This window comes from Phalangium opilio, unplaced genomic scaffold (genome assembly GCF_054372755.1).
Source record: "Phalangium opilio isolate 3A_F unplaced genomic scaffold, DU_Popi_V2 ptg000024l_1, whole genome shotgun sequence".
Lineage (NCBI taxonomy): Eukaryota > Metazoa > Arthropoda > Arachnida > Opiliones > Phalangiidae > Phalangium > Phalangium opilio.
Window position 1 is genome coordinate 10,152,991 of NW_028324155.1, and position 24,112 is coordinate 10,177,102.

General features: G+C 38.8%; 1 protein-coding gene across 2 annotated transcripts in view; it reads right to left on the reverse strand.

The window, feature by feature from the left end:
• The window catches only part of LOC149692819 (intermembrane lipid transfer protein Vps13-like), a 33,431-nt gene extending 9,905 nt beyond the window's left edge, over positions 1-23,526 (reverse strand). Inside the window, exons 1-14 of one of the 2 annotated variants that reach the window (XM_089868751.1) lie at positions 23,305-23,526; positions 20,962-21,100; positions 19,554-19,690; positions 19,378-19,484; positions 17,967-18,138; positions 16,763-16,934; positions 13,966-14,134; positions 11,457-11,534; positions 11,189-11,390; positions 11,063-11,121; positions 5,209-5,361; positions 4,924-5,123; positions 2,597-2,711; positions 2,382-2,520 (exon numbers count right to left, since the gene is read on the reverse strand). In XM_089868751.1, coding sequence (XP_089724877.1) covers positions 2,382-2,520; positions 2,597-2,711; positions 4,924-5,123; positions 5,209-5,361; positions 11,063-11,121; positions 11,189-11,390; positions 11,457-11,534; positions 13,966-14,134; positions 16,763-16,934; positions 17,967-18,138; positions 19,378-19,484; positions 19,554-19,690; positions 20,962-21,100; positions 23,305-23,493 — 2,031 coding nt within the window. In that variant the 5' untranslated portion in view covers positions 23,494-23,526. Of the gene's footprint in view, positions 1-2,381; positions 2,521-2,596; positions 2,712-4,923; positions 5,124-5,208; positions 5,362-11,062; positions 11,122-11,188; positions 11,391-11,456; positions 11,535-13,965; positions 14,135-16,762; positions 16,935-17,966; positions 18,139-19,377; positions 19,485-19,553; positions 19,691-20,961; positions 21,101-21,161; positions 21,439-23,304 lie in introns of those variants that run through there. The other variant, XM_089868752.1, reaches the window with a different exon arrangement.
• Positions 23,527-24,112: the final 586 nt, after the last annotated feature.

Sequence of the window (24,112 nt, forward strand, 5' to 3'; positions counted from 1 at the left end):
ATCGAAACAAAATTAGATTAATCACCTCTTGTATTCATTAATCGAAACAAAATTAGATTAATCACGTCTTGTATTCATTAATCGAAACAAAATTAGATTAATCACGTCTAGAATTCATTAATCGAAACAAAATTAGATTAATCACCTCTTGTATTCATTAATCGAAACAAAATTAGATTAATCACCTCTTGTATTCATTAATCGAAACAAAATTAGATTAATCACGTCTTGTATTCATTAATCGAAGCAAAATTAGATTAATCACCTCTTGTATTCATTAATCGAAACAAAATTAGATTAATCACGTCTTGTATTCATTAATCGAAACAAAATTAGATTAATCACCTCTTGTATTCATTAATCGAAACAAAATTAGATTAATCACGTCTTGTAATCATTAATCGAAACAAAATTAGATTAATCACGTCTTGTATTCATTAATCGAAACAAAATTAGATTAATCACGTCTTGTATTCATTAATCGAAACAAAATTAGATTAATCACGTCTAGAATTCATTAATCGAAACAAAATTAGATTAATCACGTCTAGAATTCATTAATCGAAACAAAATTAGATTAATCACGTCTTGTATTCATTAATCGAAACAAAATTAGATTAATCACGTCTTGTATTCATTAATCGAAACAAAATTAGATTAATCACGTCTAGAATTCATTAATCGAAACAAAATTAGATTAATCACCTCTTGTATTCATTAATCGAAACAAAATTAGATTAATCACCTCTTGTATTCATTAATCGAAACAAAATTAGATTAATCACCTCTTGTATTCATTAATCGAAACAAAATTAGATTAATCACGTCTTGTATTCATTAATCGAAACAAAATTAGATTAATCACGTCTTGTATTCATTAATCGAAACAAAATTAGATTAATCACGTCTTGTATTCATTAATCGAAACAAAATTAGATTAATCACGTCTTGTATTCATTAATCGAAACAAAATTAGATTAATCACGTCTTGTATTCATTAATCGAAACAAAATTAGATTAATCACCTCTTGTATTCATTAATCGAAACAAAATTAGATTAATCACGTCTTGTATTCATTAATCGAAACAAAATTAGATTAATCACGTCTTGTATTCATTAATCGAAACAAAATTAGATTAATCACGTCTTGTATTCATTAATCGAAACAAAATTAGATTAATCACGTCTTGTATTCATTAATCGAAACAAAATTAGATTAATCACGTCTTGTATTCATTAATCGAAACAAAATTAGATTAATCACCTCTTGTATTCATTAATCGAAACAAAATTAGATTAATCACCTCTTGTATTCATTAATCGAAACAAAATTAGATTAATCACCTCTTGTATTCATTAATCGAAACAAAATTAGATTAATCACCTCTTGTATTCATTAATCGAAACAAAATTAGATTAATCACCTCTTGTATTCATTAATCGAAACAAAATTAGATTAATCACCTCTTGTATTCATTAATCTATTTTAAAACCCAGCAATTAATTCAAGAATTATATTATTGTAAAGAACTATCTACAAGACTTATTAAACATACCAGAACTTCCAAAAATTAACCGAAAAAAGTAATAAAGGGTATCTTCTCTAATTTTGAGAATTTTAGGAAAATATATCCTAAAATTAATAATCGAATTCGATTGATTACTCAAAATTAATCGATAAAAATTTCGAATAATCATCAAATTCTAGTGCCATATTTCTTCGCAATCCCGAGCGCAATCGCACAATTGATTAATCGATTAAAAACATTGGAAGCGCAATTAGACTACCACAATTGATTAATCGATTAAAATAATTGAAAGCGCAATTACACTACCACAATTGATTAATCGATTAAAATCATTGAAAGCGCAATTACACTACCACAATTGATTAATCGATTAAAAACATTGAATGCGCAATTACATCACCAAAATTGATTAATCGATTAAAAACATTAGAAGCGCACCTTCACTAGCGCAATTGTTTAATCGATTAAAAACATTAGAAGCGCACCTTCACTAGCGCTATTGTTTAATCGATTAAAAACATTAGAAGCGCACCTTCACTAGCGCAATTGATTAATCGATCAAACACATTAGAAGCGCACCTTCACTACCACAATTGATTAATCGATCAAACACATTAGAAGCGCACCTTCACCACCACAATCGATTAATCGATTACAAACACATTGGTAACGCTATTACACTACCACAATTGATTAATTCATTACATTGATAGCGCACCTTCACTACCGCAATTGATTAATCGATTAAACACATTAGAAGCGCAAATTCACTACCGCAATTGATTAATCGATTAAAAACATTGGTGGCGCAATTACACTACCACAATCGAAATTTAAAATTAGACACTCACGGTAGCGGAGGCCGCCGATTCAGGGAGGGCTGGCGCGCTCTCCGGTGTGGGAATACTGGTGGCGATCTTCATCAACTGCATCGTCTTCATATCCGAAATGCTAATCTTCAGAGATGGCAATTCACCTTTCAACTTCATCCTATCAAAAGCGCGTGTCAAAGTATTTCACTCTCCGTTACGACGTCACCTTTGGATAAAAGGGGGCGGGGACTTACTTGGGAATTCGCGGGTCGTCAGTGACGATGGCTTTTTGGAATTCAACATTGACATTCATGGGCTGCAGAATATGCAAGGCGTCTTGACGCTTCTCAACATCAAGCCAAGATAAACCTGAACAAACAAGACGATGACGTCACCACGCTATTAGCCTTATTCCTGATCAGCGCAATCTACCTATAGCGGCGGCGACTTTGAGAACTACTGTAATGGGCAAGCCAACCACTCCAGAATGATGTCGCCAAAAATCTGGTGACGTCACTGAAGGGGGCACTCTCGGCCCGGGGTCTGACCAAAAATTAGCCCGCGCTTTAAAAAAGCTAGTTGAAGTTAATTTCAGCCTCATTATTTGAATTAAATTACGAAATAGGGACTAAATGGGGCTCCAAACTTCTTTCTCGACCATATCCAACACTTGCCTAAAGGTAAAACCGAGGGGGCCGTCGCTCCTTCAAATCTCGTACACCTGGTTTTTTAAATCATTCAAATCACATAAATCACTTCCCAAATCTAGAAAATCACTAAAATCGCTATGAAATCAATCAAATCCTTCAAATCGCTGCACAAATCAATGAAATCGCTAGTAAATCATTCAAATCAGTGAAATCAATCGTAAATCAGTCAAATCACTATACAAAGCAGTCAAATCAAGAAATCATCAAATCAATCAAATCACTAGAATCACTATGAAATCACTACCAAATCAATCAAATCACTAGCAAATCATTCGAATCACTACCAAATCATTCAAATCGCATCAAATCATTCAAATCCTCGACAAATCATTCAAATCGCATCAAATCATTCAAATCCTCGACAAATCATTCAAATCGCACCAAATCATTCAAATCACTACCAAATCATGCAAATCGCACTAAATCATTCAAATCCTCGACAAATCATTTGAATCACTAGCAAATCATTCAAATCACTACCAAATCATTCAAATCACTACCAAATCATTCAAATCACTAGCAAATCATTCAAATCACTAGCAAATCATTCAAATCACTAGCAAATCATTCAAATCACTAGCAAATCATTCGAATCACTAGCAAATCATTCAAATCACTACCAAATCATTACCAAATCACTACCAAATCACTACCAAATCACTACCAAATCATTACCAAATCACTACCAAATCATTACCAAATCATTCAAATCACTACCAAATCATTCAAATCACTACCAAATCATTCAAATCGCATCAAATCATTCAAATCCTCGACAAATCATTCAAATCCTCGACAAATCATTCGAATCACTAGCAAATCATTCAAATCACTACCAAATCATTCAAATCACTACCAAATCATTCAAATCACTAGCAAATCATTCAAATCACTAGCAAATCATTCGAATCACTAGCAAATCATTCAAATCACTACCAAATCATTACCAAATCACTACCAAATCATTACCAAATCATTCAAATCACTACCAAATCATTCAAATCGCATCAAATCATTCAAATCCTCGACAAATCATTCAAATCGCATCAAATCATTGAAATCCTCGACAAATCATTCAAATCGCACCAAATCATTCAAATCGCATCAAATCATTGAAGTCCTCGACAAATCATTCAAATCGCACCAAATCATTCAAATCACTACCAAATCATTCAAATCGCATCAAATCATTGAAATCCTCGACAAATCATTCAAATCGCACCAAATCATTCAAATCACTACCAAATCATGCAAATCGCACCAATTCATTGAAATCCTCGACAAATCATTCAAATCGCACCAAATCATTCAAATCACTACCAAATCATTCAAATCCTCGACAAATCATTCAAATCCTCGTTAAGTCAGTCACCAGTCATTCAAATCGTACAAATCGTTCAAATCACATAAATCGAATCGAAATCATCGTAAAATCGTGAAAATCACTTCCAAATCATTCAAATCGGCTCCAAATCAGCAAATCAGTCAAATCATTCTTAAATCTTTGAAATCATCAAAATCGAGAAAGATTTCAAATCTCGTACCCTCTCATGAGTAATGACGGCCCCCTCGGGTAAAACACTTATTTCACGGCGTTTCTGGAGCTTTTAAAGCTAAGCCTTGGCGTGCTACTTTAGGTAAAATAAAGGGGGCTAATTTTTGGCCAGACCCTGGGCCGAGAGTGCCCGTCAGTGACGTCACCAGATTTTTAGCGACATCTGGACTCTGGAGTGGTTGGCTTGCCGATTACACTAGTTCTCAAAGTCGCCGCCGCTATGGGTAGATGGCGCTGACCAGGAATAAGGCTAATTATGTCAAGGGGCGTGTCTAAGCCTACTTTATTTAAAATTATTGAAAACAATCCGCCTTACCCGATGCTGTCATTAGAATGGCCACATTTTCAATCTTGATCTCGAACTTATCGTAAGCTTCGGACATCATGGTCGATAGAATTTCATCTTCAGTGCTGCCAGCCTTGACTAAACTTCTGACGGTGACGGAATCGTCCATACTCCTGGCGAAGCTGGACATTTTCAAGTTACCCAAGTTAATCATCAATTGGTGACCAATGCTGAAAACAAAATTAATTATTAAAATTATTAAAATTATTATTGGACAAATGGCACGATCTGGAGGCGGGAAAAAGAGGTAATTACTCGTCGTAAACGCCATTTTCAGGTACAATGATGATAGAGGGTTGAAGATCAACCAGTAAGTCCAAATACTGATGCCGTTCAATGGCGAATTGGAGGCCATAAGCCGACATTTCTTTGAAGTCATCCAATTTCAAAGCAGCTGCCGCTTGGAGCCTAAAGTAGTCATGAATCAGGATAAATTCACGGTGCGTTCAATTGTAGAGACGAGTCGGGCCCCCGATTTAATCGGGCTTTTTCGACCCGACCCGAACCCGATTCGGGTTGGGTCGGGCAAAATTAATTTCTAAATTTTCCGAGTCGGGTCGGGTCGGATTTTTATTTTATTTTTTTTTCCGGGTCGGGTCGGGTTTTTATTTTAATTTTTTTTTCGGGTCGGGTCGGGTCGGGTTTTTATTTTAATTTTTTTTTCGGGTCGGGTCGGGTCGGGTTTTTATTTTAATTTTTTTTTCGGGTCGGGTCGGGTTTTTATTTTAATTTTTTTTTCGGGTCGGGTCGGGTTTTTATTATAATTTTTTTTTCGGGTCGGGTCGGGTCGGATTTTTATTTTAATTTTTTTTCCGGGTCGGGTCGGGTCGGATTTTTATTTTAATTTTTTTTTCCGGGTCGGGTCGGGTCGGATTTTTATTTTAATTTTTTTTCCGGGTCGGGTCGGGTCGGATTTTTATTTTAATTTTTTTTTCCGGGTCGGGTTTTTATTTTAATTTTTTTTCCGGGTCGGGTCGGGTCGGGTTTTTATTTTAATTTTTTTTTTCGGGTCGGGTCGGGTCGGGTTTTTATTTTAATTTTTTTTCCGGGTCGGGTCGGGTCGGATTTTTATTTTAATTTTTTTCCGGGTCGGGTCGGGTCGGGTTTTTATTTTAATTTTTTTTTCCGGGTCGGGTCGGGTCGGGTCGGGTTTTTATTTTAATTTTTTTTTTCGGGTCGGGTCGGGTTTTTATTTTAATTTTTTTTTCTTGGTCGAGTCGGGTCGGGTTTTTATTTTAATTTTTTTTCCGGGTCGGGTCGGGTCGGGTTTTTATTTTAATTTTTTTTTCGGGTCGGGTCGGGTCGGGTTTTTATTTTAATTTTTTTTCCGGGTCGGGTCGGGTTTTTATTTTAATTTTTTTTTCGGGTCGGGTCGGGTTTGTATTTTAATTTTTTTTTTCGGGTCGGGTCGGGTTAAGTTTATAATTTTAAAGTTGGACTCGGGCCGGGTCGGGTCGAAAAGAAAGTCGACCCGACTCGTCGCTATTCAATTGGGTTAGGTTAGGTTAAAGGGGCTGTAAAGAGGGCATCGGCGGGTGTGTAAAAATTATTTGAAATACGTCAGAGGCACCACGTGACCAAGAAGAGGCCTGGGTGGTTCAAAGAAGCTTAGTTCGTTTTATTTCAAAAATTACCACTCCAGGGAATTGGCGCTACAATCCGGCGAAAAATAAGGACTAGATGTTTAGTCCCACTCCATGAGGAGTCTTTGTATCTTGGTGTCACGTGATGTCTGTGACGTATTTCAAATAATTTTACCCTCCCGCCCATGCAGTCCCTTTAAGCGAATTGGAATCAAGCCAAAAATTTAAATTCCTCTTAGTGAAATAGGATATTTTTGTGTTCTGATTCATAGATTTTTAAAGACGAACAAAACGGTTATCATAGTTCCTATGATATGTTCCATAAGTTTGTCACATAGATATAGTAAAACTATAAAGGGTCTAGATCCACTTCGCTGGCTTAGGCTTAACGAAAAAACGCGGAAGGGGCAACGAGCAGACAGCCGCTATTTTCTGGGGGTAGCCGTATAAAACGCCATCTATCGGGGACAAATTAGCGGCCAAAATTGGAACTATTATAAGGATGAGTGGCACTCTATGTTAACTCCCTATAGGGCATAATAAGTCAAACCCTCGGAGATGCCATTACTCCATTTTATACGAGCTAAGAGCGGAAAAACGTATTTTATAAACTTTACACCTGTAAAATCTTTTAAAAAACACTTGGAACTTGTATTTCTACTTACTTTCGAGGAAATACCACCGTTTTCTGAAGGTAAGAGTCTTTTTTTATACATTTATTAGTAATAAAAACATTTAAGGCGAGCTAAGCCTTGGTCATGGCCATAATGTAGAAGTAGATTTGGAAATGGAGTAATGGCATCTGCGAGGGTTTGACTTATTATGCCCTATAGGGAGTTAACATAGAGTGCCACTCATCCTTATGACAGTTCCAATTTTGGCCGCTAATTTGTCCCCGATAGATGGCGTCTTATACGGCTACCCCCAGAAAATAGCGGCTGTCTGCTCGTTGCCCCTTCCGCGTCGACCTCCCATTGAATTGTGTATCTACCCTTTTAATATATCTATGGTTTGTCACTGGTTACAAACTGAAGCTTGTCATGAAGTGATTGAAGGGTAAAGCGAAGACGCCTGGTGAGACGCTGTCAAAGGCTTAGTAATACAGACTAAATAGGAACTAGATTGAAGTCCTGCAATATTAATTAACCACCGAGTGTTGGACTTCAATTGACTCGCATCCGTCGTTCTCATTCGAACTAGTTATCTCGAGCTGTAAGTCTCTCAGTAGCATTACGAACTGTATAGGTAGTGTCAAACTTATGGAACCTATCACTTATAAACTTACGCGATATATAGGAATAAAACCATGAATCTATATAACTATGAATATGCAGCTGCATTACGCTGTCTAACCTCTCGATTAGGTTTGGGCGGGGCTTAGCGAAAGGAGACATCAGTCACGTATCTGGAAGTGATAGGAGCGGGAGAAGGAAGGGGGAGTCCGGGGGTGTGTTAAATTCGAAACGTCACTTCCTCTTGTCTCGTCTCGTGATTGGCTATAAGAGCCACGCAAAACGCGTCAAAGCTAGGAGGCTAACACCCAAACCAAATCGACATGATAGAGCTGTATATTCATAGTTATATAGATTCATGCTAAAACTCATTGCAGAGTTCAGTTTGAACTCAGACCACCTAACCCATGAATAGGGAGCTAGGTTTGCCTGTCACTAGGGCTGCGTTCAGTAACGCTCAACGGAGACCAAACGCGTTGAGCTCCGTTGATCAACGTGACGTCATGCGACGTATTAGGCTACTGAACGGTTTTTTGCGAACTTTGCGTTGTGTCGTCTGCTTACTGTTCATGGAAATGTATAAGCGAGGGCCTGCTAGCCGAAATAAGAGCAAACTCTGACCGGTAACTTAGCCAAGGCATAAGCTTTAAAACCCAATAACCTTTTAAGCTTCAAAGATATAATCGAAAAAAATTCCATAAAATACTATCAGACATTATTTTTTCGCATTCAGTCGCTGCAACACCGATTTTATTAACATTTCCGAAATTATCAGTCAAATTAACTTCTCGAAATCCTTCAGGGAGATATGTTTCCGCCATTGCCTCTACGTCACAAATTGCGTTGCTCAACGAAGTAATCGGCTCTTGCAGCCGATGACTTCGATGCCTCTTCGCTTACAATCGTGACGTCAAACCGGAAGTTCCGAAAATCGTTCAGTGGCGAATGCGCATTCAACGGAGCCTCCGTTGAGCGTTACTGAACGCGCCCTAGCTCTGTGGCGGCGCATGTTGGAAGTTTTACACCAAACCCTAGTAAAATTCGCGCCATTTTATTTTTTTGGGGGAGTAGAGGTCTCCAGTCACCGATATGGGGAGATTGAGTTTCATTATTTATTTATTTTAGCCTCTCTCTCTCATTAAAGATTCAAAAAAGATCTGTCAAGTTAGTTTTTGTAAGTATCATTCTGGTATTGTTTATAAAGTCTGTTTAACACTAAGCCTTGGCTAAAAAATATCGCGAGAGAGCGCGTGCTACGAATTGCCATTTGTTAACGCGGGTCCAACATGGGTTAAGTGGTCCGTGGTTTGAATCAGTACTCGACCAACTAACAACACGCCACTGCGCTGAAGTTTAAGCTAAGAGGAGTTTCCTCTGGCCCTAACAGTAGGGACTTGGCAGTAAGTACTACGTCACGCGCTAAAAAAATACCAGGAGGAGGGGCTTCAAGGGACTGTATAGAAGGCATCGGCGGGTGGGTAAAAATTATTTGAAATACGTCAGAGGCACCACGTGACCGAGGAGAGGCGTGGGTGGTTCAAAGAAGCTCAGTTCGTTTTATTTCGAAAACTACCACTTTTGATGGAATTGGCGCTGTAATCTGGCGAAAAACAAGGACTAGATGTTAACTATAGTTCCACTCCATGAGGAGTCTTTGTATCTTGGTGTCACGTGACGTCTGTGACGTATTTCAAATAATTTTACCCACCCGCCCATGCCTTCTTTGCAGTCCCTTTAAGTAGCTTTCATTCTGTAGAAAAAAAACCATACCATAATGGCGCTGGGGGGGGGGGTGGAGCTAATCCCTAATAGCCAAGTCCCTAAGGGGGGGGTGGAGCTAAACCCAAATTGCCAAGTCCCTAAGGGGGGGGGGTGGAGCTAAACCCAAATTGCCAAGTCCCTAAGGGGGGGTGGAGCTAAACCCAAATTGCCAAGTCCCTAAGGAGGGGGGAGTGGAGCTAAACCCGAATTGCCAAGTCCCTAGGGGGGGGGGGTGGAGCTAAACCCGAATTGCCAAGTCCCTAGGGGGGGGGTGGAGCTAAACCCGAATTGCCAAGTCCCTAAGGAGGGGGGGAGTGGAGCTAAACCCGAATTGCCAAGTCCCTAGGGGGGGGTGGAGCTAAACCCGAATTGCCAAGTCCCTAGGGGGGGTGGAGCTAAACCCGAATTGCCAAGTCCCTAAGGAGGGGGGGAGTGGAGCTAAACCCGAATTGCCAAGTCCCTAGGGGGGGGGGTGGAGCTAAACCCAAATTGCCAAGTCCCTAAGGGGGGGGGGTGGAGCTAAACCCAAATTGCCAAGTCCCTAAGGGGGGTGGAGCTAAACCCAAATTGCCAAGTCCCTAGGGGGGTGGAGCTAAACCCGAATTGCCAAGTCCCTAGGGGGAGGGTGGAGCTAAACCCGAATTGCCAAGTCCCTAGGGGGGGGGGGTGGAGCTAAACCCGAATTGCCAAGTCCCTAGGGGGGGGGGGTGGAGCTAAACCCGAATTGCCAAGTCCCTAGGGGGGGGTGGAGCTAAACCCGAATTGCCAAGTCCCTAGGGGGGGGGGTGGAGCTAAACCCGAATTGCCAAGTCCCTAGGGGGGGGGTGGAGCTAAACCCGAATTGCCAAGTCCCTAGGGGGGGGTGGAGCTAAACCCGAATTGCCAAGTCCCTAGGGGGGGGGGTGGAGCTAAACCCGAATTGCCAAGTCCCTAGGGGGGGGTGGAGCTAAACCCGAATTGCCAAGTCCCTAGGGGGGGGTGGAGCTAAACCGGAATTGCCAAGTCCCTAGGGGGGGGTGGAGCTAAACCGGAATTGCCAAGTCCCTAGGGGGGGGGTGGAGCTAAACCCAAATTGCCAAGTCCCTAGGGGGGGGTGGAGCTAAACCCGAATTGCCAAGTCCCTAGGGGGGGGGTGGAGCTAAACCCGAATTGCCAAGTCCCAAGGGGGGGGGGTGGAGCTAAACCCGAATTGCCAAGTTCCTAGGGGGGGTGGAGCTAAACCCGAATTGCCAAGTCCCTAGGGGGGGGGTGGAGCTAAACCCGAATTGCCAAGTCCCTAGGCGGGGGTGGAGCTAAACCGGAATTGCCAAGTCCCTAGGGGGGGGGGGTGGAGCTAAACCGGAATTGCCAAGTCCCTAGGGGGGGTGGAGCTAAACCCAAATTGCCAAGTCCCTAGGGGGGTGGAGCTAAACCCGAATTGCCAAGTCCCTAGGGGGGGGGTGGAGCTAAACCCGAATTGCCAAGTCCCTAGGGGGGGGGTGGAGCTAAACCCAAATTGCCAAGTCCCTATGGTAAAAAAAATGGCGTACTTACTGCGATAGTGAAAGGGACTCTGGTGGTTTAAGAACTTCGACTAACTGGTTGATCGTAAGCTGCGTTAATTAAAATTAAAAATTAACATTTTCATAAAATATCCCTGAGCAAATAAATAAGACTCACGGCATTATAAGCAATTTCCAGCGATTGCGACAGCACTCTTACTCTCTGGTCGCACGATTTATCCAAAGGATTAGTTTCATAGACGACCGAGAGTAGAGAGACGTTGGAGTGACCGTCTGCTTGCGAAGATATTAGCACAGGCCAGTTATTCTCATCGACCGGACATCCGAAGACCGTGAAACTCTTGAATGAACTCTCAACTCTAAGGAAGTGACGTATTAATTGGTTTCATTGACAGCGAGGTCAAAAGGTTAAATTAAATTCTTACTTCATAGCTGCGGCGGATGGGCGTTGGTCCAGTTTAGCTTCCACCCTGTTAAGTTTTGCTTTCAAAACATGAGGATACCTAACAAAATATTAGGGACAAATTAAAGGATGACCCTTCAGGTTTACAGCTAAAATTTCAATTAGTCGATTTCATAATCGATTAATCCAATTTTTTCTTTTGATAATTTGATTTTTCAATTAAGATTCCTATCAAATATTCGACTTTGCTATAAAAATTCCTAAATTCTGATTTTTGTTTAAGGTTTCTATTGGAGTTTTGACGATTAATCGATTAAAGCAAAGCGTGGGTCCTCGATTTCATGATCGATTAATCCAATTTTTTGTTTTGATAATTTGATTTTTCAATTAAGATTCCTATCAATTATTTGACTTTTCCACAAAAATTCGTAACATCAGATTATCGTTTCAGGTTTCTATTGTAGTTTTGACGATTAATCGATTAAAGCAAAGCGTGGGTCCTCGATTTCATAATCGATTAATCCAATATTTTGTTTTGATAATTTGATTTTTCAATTAAGACTCCTATCAATTATTTGACTTTTCCACAAAAATTCGTAAAATCAGATTATCGTTTCAGGTTTCTATTGTAGTTTTGACGATTAATCGATTAAAGCAAAGCGTGGGTCCTCGATTTCATAATCGATTAATCCAATATTTTGTTTTGATAATTTGATTTTTCAATTAAGACTCCTATCAATTATTTGACTTTTCCACAAAAATTCGTAAAATCAGATTATCGTTTCAGGTTTCTATTGTAGTTTTGACGATTAATCGATTAAAGCAAAGCGTGGGTCCTCGATTTCATAATCGATTAATCCAATATTTTGTTTTGATAATTTGATTTTTCAATTAAGACTCCTATCAATTATTTGACTTTTCCACAAAAATTCGTAAAATCAGATTATCGTTTCAGGTTTCTATTGTAGTTTTGACGATTAATCGATTAAAGCAAAGCGTGGGTCCTCGATTTCATAATCGATTAATCCAATATTTTGTTTTGATAATTTGATTTTTCAATTAAGACTCCTATCAATTATTTGACTTTTCCACAAAAATTCGTAAAATCAGATTATCGTTTCAGGTTTCTATTGGAGTTTCGACGATTAATCGATTAAAGCAAAGCGTGGGTCCTCGATTTCATAATCGATTAATCCAATATTTTGTTTTGATAATTTGATTTTTCAATTAAGACTCCTATCAATTATTTGACTTTTCCACAAAAATTCGTAAAATCAGATTATCGTTTCAGGTTTCTATTGGAGTTTCGACGATTAATCGATTAAAGCAAAGCGTGGGTCCTCGATTTCATAATCGATTAATCCAATATTTTGTTTTGAAAATTTGATTTTTCAATTAAGATTCCTATCAATTATTTGACTTTTCCACAAAAATTCGTAAAATCAGATTATCGTTTCAGGTTTCTATTGGAGTTTTGACGATTAATCGATTAAAGCAAAGCGTGGGTCCTCGATTTCATAATCGATTAATCCAATATTTTGTTTTGAAAATTATAGATTTTTCAATTAAGATTCCTATCAAATATTCGACTTTGCGACAAAAATTCGTAAAATCAGATTATCGTTTAAGGTTTCTATTGGAGTTTTGACGATTAATCGATTAAATTTAGCAAAGCGTGGGTCCCTATAAGTTTACTTTCCTCCTGAACTCCGGGGTTTAGCTCGTCGAAGGCTTACAGCTAAAATTTCAAGGTCATATACAAATGTGAACCTCATCAGTATTAATTTTCAGTTTTAGAATAGATTAGTCGATTTCATAATCGATTAATCAAATTTTTTGTTTTGATAATTAGATTTCTCCAATCATTCGACTTTTCGACAAAAATTCATAAAATCAGATTTTCGTATAAGGTTTCGTTTGGAGTTTTGACGATTAATCGATTAAAGCAAAGTTTGCTTTCCTCCTGAACTCCGGTGTTTTAGCTTTTCAAAGGCCTACTGGACGAGATTAATTAGCGCACTTATAAAACCCGCCCACAAATGCTTTGTGCCTTTGCCAAGCCAAAACTGGAGTTCGTAAGCAAAGTCAACCTTGCAAAGGGAATTCACTGGACCCGCGCTTTGCTTTAATCGATTAATAATTCAGTTTCTTATTAATATATTATAACCCTCCGCCATATTTAAGGAACCTCCCGAGCTTCTACTCCAGGGGTGAAAGTAAATTAGAGTAGAGGATTAACACCCGTGGTACCTTTGACCTTTCCCTAGAAATAATTGGGTCGACTGCAACTTAATGATATCATTCAGTCACAATCCACTTTTAAGATGTAATGGGACGCTCGAGCTATGGGTCCTTGACCCGTCCCAATTACTCTATATCGGACCAGGCTTACACTAGGGTCATAGGAGGAGCCATTTAGTTGTGACAACTGACAAAAGCTCACATTTGGTTTCAAAGACAGACCAAGGGCGTATTTCGATCACTAATTATTCACTAAATTGTAACCCAACAAACAGATTCATTCTACTTACTTGGAAGTATCATCGATAACGGATAGGGTTAAACTGTGCAGATTAAACTGGACTTTGTTCTCGACAAACTCGTGCGGATATTCAGTTGGAGCAGCGTTCTCTTGGTAACCAATCGCCTCGTACAGTTTCGATTTTTCACCTTCCGTCATGGCGTCCTCAATTTTCTTTGCTATAATTCAAATATATATAAAATTTGTTGGATTATATGTCGATGTTAACAATCTAGAAAGCCACTCAACGACTATCTTTCTACAAGCCTAACATGTTTTTAGCCATATCGTAGTATACGATAGGCTCTTAGTTTGACCCGAGCCGTCGTAGTAGTAGTAGTAGTAGTAGTAGTAGTAGTAGTAGTAGTAGTAGTAGTAGTAGTAGTAGTAGTAGTAGTAGTAGTAGTAGTAGTGGCCGGGGTTGTCGCTTCGTTATCGTCAGATTTTAGCTTAAAAGGAACTTTATATTACCACAACCCACCCATAGGGGTTACTGGGCTCGGTTAGAGATTTAATTTTATTTAAAGTTTTTTCAGGTCAGACCCCGGAATCGAACCCGGGTCGTTGGCGCAACAGGCAAACATTCTACCAACTGAACCATAGAGACTTGATAGAAACTCCGAGTTTTTTATTATTTATTCTTATCTCTAAAATGTCGGGGTGATGTGGGGTGGGGTACCTCTTAATCTGTGGGGTCGGAAACTTTTGAATTTTTATCTGTGGGGTCGGATACTTATGAATTTGTATGTTTGGGGTTTTTATATTTATGTTTTTTTTCATGTATGTGCTAATTAAATAGATAACGATTTTCCCCGTTTTTCGTTCTCGTTCGGTAGCTATCGTCATCTATGTTATGTTTGACTGGAACGTTTTGGCGGTTAATTCAAATGTGGGTTTAGATAGAGCTAACATAGTGTTAAATGAGCGTTATGCGTTTGATCATTTTAGCATTGCTAAAGGTAATTCGAGGGGATAATCACTAAAATGCGTAATCACAATAACTAAACTTTCTCTTTCAAAAGTTTCTGGGCATAAGTCCTTGTTAGAAATTTATAAGATGCGATAAGTGTGCATCGGCATAAGTCTATGTTGTAAACTCATCGAGGGGATTATCACTAAAAACTATCTGTTCTTCGATTCGCCGGAATATTAGAATTACAGCATAAGTAAATTTATACGGTTATAATTTAATCACTGTTTAGAGTAGGGAATCGAGGGGCTATTCACTCTGATTTTATGCACGGTAGATCATTTAAGCATTGAAAAAGATAGCGCTATTCACTCATTAGGGTAAGGTATAGAGGGGTTATCCACTCATTAGGGTAGGGTATAGAGTGGTTATCCACTCATTAGGGTAGGGTATAGAGGGGCTATTCACTCGTACGATATGGCTACTATTACGAGCCCTTGGGCCGTCTTGTTATCTTAACTATAGCTTTTTGATTGCTTATAACACTACATTAGTTAATGCTTAGGTATCATTTAATCGATTAAAAATGGTTGTATTATTTTAATCGATTAAAAATGGTTGTATTATTTTTAATCGATTAAAAATGGTTGTATTATTTTTAATCGATTAAAAATGGTTGTATTATTTTTAATCGATTAAAAATGGTTGTATTATTTTTAATCGATTAGAAATGGTTGTGTTATTTTTAATCGATTAAAAATGGTTGTATTATTTTTAATCGATTAAAAATGGTTGTATTATTTTTAATCGATTAAAAATGGTTGTATTATTTTTAATCGATTAAAAATGGTTGTATTATTTTTAATCGATTAAAAATGGTTGTATTATTTTTAATCGATTAAAAGCGGTTGTATTATTATTTTTAATCGATTAAAAGCGGTTGTATTATTTTTAATCGATTAAAAGCGATTGTATTATTTTTAATCGATTAAAAGCGATTAAAAATGGTTCTATTATTTTTAATCGATTAAAAGCGATTAAAAATGGTTGTATTATTTTTAATCGATTAGAAGCGATTAAAATGGTTGTATTATTTTTAATCGATTAGAAGCGGTTAAAATGGTTGTATTATTTTTAATCGATTAGAAGCGATTAAATATGGTTCTATTAATTTTAATCGATTAGAAGCGATTAAAAATGGTTGAATTATTTTTAATCGATTAAAAGCGATTAAAAATGGTTCTATTATTTTTAATCGATTAGAAGCGATTAAAAATGGTTCTATTATTTTTAATCGATTAGAAGCGATTAAAAATGGTTCTATTAATTTTAATCGATTAGAAGCGATTAAAAATGGTTGAATTATTTTTAATCGATTAAAAGCGATTAAAAATGGTTCTATTATTTTTAATCGATTAAAAGCGATTAAAAATGGTTCTATTATTTTTAATCCATTAAAAGCGATTAAAAATGGTTGTATTATTTTCTATTTTGAAGGGTCCCAAAAGAAGGCAGCGACGTGACTGTCGGGTTATATGTTATTTAAGAAAAGGTCACAGGCACGACATGACACCAAAATCCAAAGACTCCATATCGAGTAGGACTGGACACGTACTCCTTGTTGTTCGCTAGACTGCAGCGCCAATTTCCTAAAGTGGTAGCAAAACGAACTAGCTTCCAAACCACGCCTCTCCTGGGTTACGTGCCTCTGACGTATCATTTATCCTCACCCGCCACTGCCTTCTTTGAGTCCCAACAAACCAAATTTCTTATAAACCACGCCCCTCCTGGGTCACGCGCCTCTGACGTAACCATTTATCCCCACCCTCTGCTTGCTGCCTTCTTTCGAGTCCCTTTACCGGAACCTAAGTTAATTTTTGCCTATTTGTATTCTTACCTATTTCGAGTCCCTTTGATTCAGATTTGGCCTCCTGTTTGCCGCCTCCGAACCACCCACCAAACCAGCCTCCGGAGGATTTGGTTTCTTTCTTGGACAAAAAGGCCGCCTCGATTTCGGCTTGTCGTCTCGCAACGGTAATGTTGAAGACATCCAACCTCTTTTCAATTGCCTTTTTGAAATAAAACGTACGATACCATCTTTTTAGAAATCCGCGTGTTTGCGAAGGGCAAAGAGCAATAGTTGATTTTATAAAAGAGGAGGAGCTTATAGAGAAAATGTTGCCCTCGACGTCATTTCCTACTTCATCTCGAAAGAGCCAATGAAAGCCGACCATTTCCATAAAGCATAGCCCACTCGATCACGCTGGCTGCTCGAGGAACAAGCGTGATTTTATGAAAGAGGAGGAGCTTATAGAGGAAATGTTGCCCTCGACGTCATTTTCTACTTCATCTCGAAAGAGCCAATGAAAGACGACCATTTCCTTAAAGCATAGCCCACTCGATCACGCTGGCTGCTCGAGGAACAAGCGTGATTTTATGAAAGAGGAGGAGCTTATAGAGGAAATGTTGCCCTCGACGTCATTTTCTACTTCATCTCGAAAGAGCCAATGAAAGACGACCATTTCCTTAAAGCATAGCCCACTCGATCACGCTGGCTGCTCGAGGAACAAGCGTGATTTTATGAAAGAGGAGGAGCTTATAGAGGAAATGTTGCCCTCGACGTCATTTTCTACTTCATCTCGAAAGAGCCAATAAAAGCCGACCATTTCCTTAAAGCATAGCCCACTCGATCACGCTGGTTGCTCGAGTGGAATATACTTAAAATGAACACTTTCTTACTACCGTTAAGCCTTGGCTACACTCATTTTATAGTTTAAGTAACATAATGAATGTAAATCAGTGTTCAATTTGGTATAAAAATTAACTTCTAAAAATTATCTTTCTAGCGTGATATGGTGCCATATAAAAATTCCACGGCCAAGGCTTAGAAACACGAAAATTCCACGGCCAAGGCTTAGAAACACGAAAATTCCACGGCCAAGGCTTAGAAACACGAAAATTCCACAGCCAAGGCTTAGAAACAATGAAAGGGATAGGCCCCTAAATGTTTTTGGTAACGGAAATGCTACCTCGCAATACATCTAGGTCACGTGACTTTTATAAAATCAACTATTGGCAATTGGCAATCATTTCAAAATGACCTCGATTTGACTTTCGATTTCCTTGGGGACTTTTTTAGCCAGTAGTTTTTCCTTGTAGACGTCTCGATAAGTCCTGCACAATTGACGGTGATTTTGCATATTCCGCCAAGACCAATTACGCCGTTTACGTCTAATATCCTCCTCCAAGATACAATTCATCGCAAACTTCCACCTGAAAAAAGGATCGGACGAAATTTTTACATTGAAAATCCCTGACTTTTACAGCTTATCCCCGTTAATTTCGCCATCATCCCTAGGACCATTTTAAGTACGTGTTTAAATGCAGAGTCCACTTCATCATTCACACCTGTAGCCCATATTTAACACTACTCGAATCATGGATTGATATACCAAATTAAATCCCCGACACATAACTGACATTTAGGAAGAAACTTTTAAATCCCTTAGTTATCCCTGACTTTTTCTCCTATTTTCATAATCCTTGACAAACCCAGGTTCCGTACGAACCCTGACCTGAAAAAAAGGTTCGGACGAAATTTTTACATAGAAAATCCCCGACTTTTACAGCTTTTGCTGCAATATCCCTGGGACCATTGGTACGTGTTTACACGCATAGTCCAGTCTGGGAAATAAGGATATTCTTTGGACTAGTCCTCGGGACCAGTGACCCCCTAGGGTCTGAAATAATAAACTGGTCTCCGGAGTGGTCCCAGCCTTTGTTCTGATATAGATTTGCAATTAATAAACTGGTCCCGATGACCAGTAACCCCATGCACTTCTTGCATTTAAAAACTAGTCCAAGCAATTAATAAACTGGTTTGGTCCAGAGGAAGTGCACTGCTATTTCCCAGACTGGTCCTTAGGACCAGTGACCCCCCAATGTCCGAAATAATAAACCAGTCTCTGGACTGGTCCCAGCCTTTGTTCTGATATAGATTTGCAATTAATAAACTGGTCCCGATGACCAGTAACCCCATGCACTTCTTGCATTTAAAAACTAGTCCAAGCAATTAATAAACTGGTTTGGACCAGCGGAAGTGTGCTGCTATGTCCCAGACTGTCCCTGACTAATCCAGGTTCCGCATGAACCCTGTTATACCAAGAGTTAAAGGAAAACCAAGTCATTTCTCCCTCCAAATATAAGGAGGGACATTTTAGGAGTAAACTTTAAATCCCTGACTCATTCCACCATTTCCCAAATCCCTGACGTATCCCTGACATTTTAGGAACAAACTTTAAATCCCTGACTTATTCCCCCATTTCCCAAATCCCTGACGTATCCCTGACATTTTAGGAAGAAACTTTAAATCCCTGACTTATTCCCCCATTTCCCAAATCCCTGACTAATCCAGGTTCCGCATAAACCCTGAAATATCGAGAGTCATAGGCCTATTTTTTTGGGACAGATCGAACAATCGCGAATGCTATTCAATTAATATCAATTAAATACCATGATTTGGCGTGTCCATGCAAAGGCACTTCGGGTCGAAATTTCATGTAAAGAGCCGATCTCGCCATCCTGTCCATTGAATCCAGCATTTCCATCAGCCTTTGATACTAAACACCAGCAAATTATAGTTCAAGTACTCGGAACCAGAGGCCAAAAGGAAAGAACCGTAAATTCACCTGCGATTTCGTTATGCCGAGCGCAATCTCATCCATAGCGATATTGAGATCCACTTTGGGAATACTGTAATTGGAACCGTCCAGTTCCGGCTTGGGGTTCAGTTTGAGTTGAGCCACCGAGTTGATTGGACCCAAAACTGACCAAAACCAAATACGGATCCCATTACATCAATTTGCAATTAACAGGGTTCATACAACTTTTGGAAAACAAATTTCCCTGAGATTTCCAGGTTTTTCCCATATACTTCCCCGAGTTTCCTAGATTTTTCCCGTATATCCTATGGTGCAAATGTTTACGAAGGAGGAGGGGGGGGGCAAATAGGGTTATAACATACTCAAAGGACATCCCCGTATCTCTAATTGAACCAGAGTTATGAACCTCCAAAGTATAGTGTAATGTTAATCCTATGGAGGGAACGTTAATGAAGGAATTAAAGGTGCAAACAGGACTATTACATAATCAAAGGACATCCCCGTATCCCTAGTAGAACCAGAGTTATTAGCCTCCAAAGTTGGGTGTAATGCTATTCCTATGGAGGGTATGTTCACGAACATTTTGCTCAATTACTCGGCCCCTGTTTACTCGATCCACAAGTTTTTAGTATCGTTGGATAAGGGGAAAATAGGACTATACCATACTCAAAGGACATCCCCGTTTCTCTAATATAACCAGAGTTATGAGCCTCCAAAGTTTAATGTAATATAAATCCAATGGAGGGAATGTTCACGAACATTTTGCTTAATTACTCGGCCCCTGTTTGTCGTAGCCCTAAGGTTTTAGTATGGTTGTATGGGGGACAAATAGGACTATAACATACTCAAAGGACATCCCCGTATCTCTAGTAGAACCAGAGTTATGAGCCTCCAAAGTATAGTGAAATGTTAATCCTATGAAGGGGATGTTCACGAACATTTTCCTCAATTACTCGGCCCCTTTTTACTCGATCCCTTAGTTTTTAGTATGGTTGGATGGGGGGCAAATAGGACTATAACATACTCAGAGGACATCCCCGTATCTCTAGTACAACCAGAGTTATGAGCCTCCAAAGTATATTGTAATGTTAATCCTATGGAGTATGTTTATTTACGTTTTGCTTAATTACTCGGCCCCTGTTAGTCGTAGCCCTAAGTTTTTAGTACTGTTGGAAAGAGGACAAATTGGACTATAACATACTCAAAGGACATCCCCGTATCTCTAATTTAACCAGAGTTATACTTAATTCCTCGGCCCCTGTTTGACGCAAATTTCCCTTATTTCCCTGATTTTTACTAAAAATTCTAAATATCCCTGAATTTTCCCCGAGGTTTTTGTCAACTATTTATTTCCCTGATTTTTCCCGGTTTTCCAGGCTTGTATGAACCCTGAATTAAATAATAACGAAGGGAGGGGGCGGTGTTAATTACTGACTGTATTTCATTCCTTGAGGCTTGACCTTCGAAGTGGCCACCGCTTTTTCCAGGGCCACCTCTCGCTGCTCGGGGGACATTTTGCAAAAGAGTTGACAGTCGCTGTTCAGATATATCGCTAGACCATCCAACAAAACCACCTACAAGTAAACCATAATACTATAAATACCCTAAGCATGGCCAATGGCCAACTTAGATTACCGACGGTAGAAGGCCTGCCAGCTTCGCCCCATGTTAAAAAACGCGTATCAAAATCGCCCCTAGTTCCGACTTTACCTAGTTTTCCTCGTAATGCTTATTCTATGGGAAAAAAATTCGGTTTAAGAGCATTTTTAATATATTTACCGATTTTTTTCGTGGCTGAATTTTAAATGAGAAGTCAAGGAAGTTCTAATCTATATTTTGAGACCTATTTCATAATTTTCCGTCCGTTATTTGACGAGTTATCAACATTCAAACCTAAGCCTTGGTCCAACGGCGCCACTAAATATAATCATGGATGTACTAATAACTAGCGTTACTGGATAAATTACTGAGCCTGAAACGCGGCCATTGTTTTTCCTCCATAACCCCTAGCGCCGGCTGGCGAGAAAAGTACGAACTTATGACCGGAAGTTCTTCGATGGGACAAACGGTAGTCTTTTCCGGTCTTTGTTTATTGGCTATATCACGTTACGTATTTACATTTTTTCCCGCCAAGTCGTGAACAGCAGAAAGCTACAAATTTCAGCCAATGAACGACGACCGGAAAAGACTACCGTTTGTCCCATCGAAGAACTTCCGGTTGTGTTTTTAACACCCGACGCCTCCCCACCCCCTACAATTTGGTAGCCAATGCGCGAGCTTTCTTCAATGCACGGTGGAAGGTACGAGCGATTAATCCAGTAACGCTAGTTATTAGTAAATCCATGATTTAATGCGAGGGGTCGGACGTTTGTCAAAATCCTGTACACTTCGTTTGAAATCTGTTTAAAATCTCTCTCGAAAATCTCGAAATCCCGAAATCTCACGTCAAAATCTAAAAATCTTAAAATCTCACGTCAAAATCTAGAAATCCCAAAATCCCTACCTTAAAATCTGAAAATCCCGAAATCTTCACCTAAAATCCCGAAATCTCACATTAAAATCTAAAAATCCCGAAATCTTAACGTAAAATCTAAAAATCCCGAAATCTTAACGTAAAATCCCGAAATCTCATCCTAAAATATCAAAATCAGAAAATCTCCTCGAAATCCGAAAATCTCCTCAAAATCCGAAAAACTCCTCAAAATCCGAAAATCTCCTCAAAATCCGAAAATCTCCTCAAAATCCGAAAATCTCCTCAAAATCCGAAAATCTCCTCAAAATCCGAAAATCTCCTCAAAATCCGAAAATCTCCTCAAAATCCGAAAATCTCCTCAAAATCCGAAAATCTCCTCAAAATCCGAAAATCTCCTTCAAAATCTGAAAATCCTGAACAAAATCCCGAAATCTTCTTCGAAATCTGAAAATCGCGTTCAAAATCTGAAAATCTCCTCAAAATCTGAAAATCTCCTCAAAATCTGAAAATCTCCTCAAAATCTGAAAATCTCCTCGAAATCTGAAAATCTCCTCGAAATCTGAAAATCTCCTCGAAATCTGAAAATCTCCTCGAAATCTGAAAATCTCCTCGAAATCTGAAAATCTCCTCGAAATCTGAAAATCTCCTCGAAATCTGAAAATCTCCTCGAAATCTGAAAATATCCTTCAAAATCTGAAAATCTCCTTTAAAATCCCGAAATCTTAAAATCTTGGACTAGATTTCCAGATTTCTAAAATCTGAGTCAGAATCTCTTTATCTTTGTCAAAATCTTGAAATCTCAAAATCCCGTACACTAAAATGCCGAACGTCCGACCCCTCGATTTAATGTAATCTTCCATCAGACCGAGGCTTAACGCTAAACGGCGCATTTCTCCGCCTAAAAAACAACCCCAACTTTGAATGTTGATTATTCGTCAAATAACGGACGGAAAATTATGAAATTGGTCTCAAAATATAAATTAGAACTTCCTTGACTTCTCATTTAAAATTCGGCCACGAGAAAAATCGGGAAATATATTAAAAATGCTCTTAAACCGAGTCCACTTCCGATTTTTTTTCCCATAGAATAACCATTACGAGGAAAACTGCAAGGGTTGGTAGCGCACCTAACGGCCAAAGTCGGAACTAGGGGCGATTTTGCTAGTCGTTTTTTAACATGGGGCTCGGGTAAAGGTTATCTAAGTTGGCCATGCCATAAGCTTAGACATTATACGAGCAGAACTTGAATTGGTTTGGAACACGCGCGTTTGGTCAGCTGGTATTTCAAAGCGAGTAATTACTGACCTTATGAATCATTTTGGCGTCTTCTTGCAGGACGCAGGGCCTCCAATTTTCATCGGTGGTTTCGAAGGACAAATTGTGCAGAGTGATTCCCACCGAGAAGGGAATCTTGGGATTGGTGAAAGCGTCCTCGTACCGGATGTGAATCTTCATGATCTTCACTTGCAAGTTCTTGATCACCTGCGTCACCATCTTCTCCGCAAATGTGTCCACCTTCTTCTCTTCGTTACCTGACACAAAGATAACGTAAAAAATATAGTTCAGTTCCTACTTGTTCCGATAAGTGGGTTTTTGTGGGACAAAATAATACGGGGCAATATAGACAGGACACAAACATATTGATTGGATATCGTAGGAAAAACGTTCACCATTAAAGGGAATGCCAATTTACAATTTCATATCATATTTTACCACGAAAGTGTTATTATGTTACACTTTCGAGTCTCTACTTTCAAAATATAAAGTTTTTAATATAATTGAACCAAAGTTTCTATTTTTAAAGGGTATGAGAAGCTTCGTTTGAAAAACCTCTGATTTATATAGCAAAAGATAGAATTAATTACTGTGAATTCAGAAATATCAAGCTTTTAATTCTCCGATTTCTAATTATTTGGCAATATGCATTTGAAAATGCTTCATATGAAATTATTTAAAATCCACTTTTTAAAAGTCTTTAAGAAAGGCTACAACGTTTTCTTGTTTTTGACGTCACGCACGCGAGATGGTGCCACTCTCTCCGCTATCAAAGCATAGACAGAGCACGAGACGGGTATAGCTCGCGCTCGCTCTCGCTTGTATAGGTTTGCCCGTG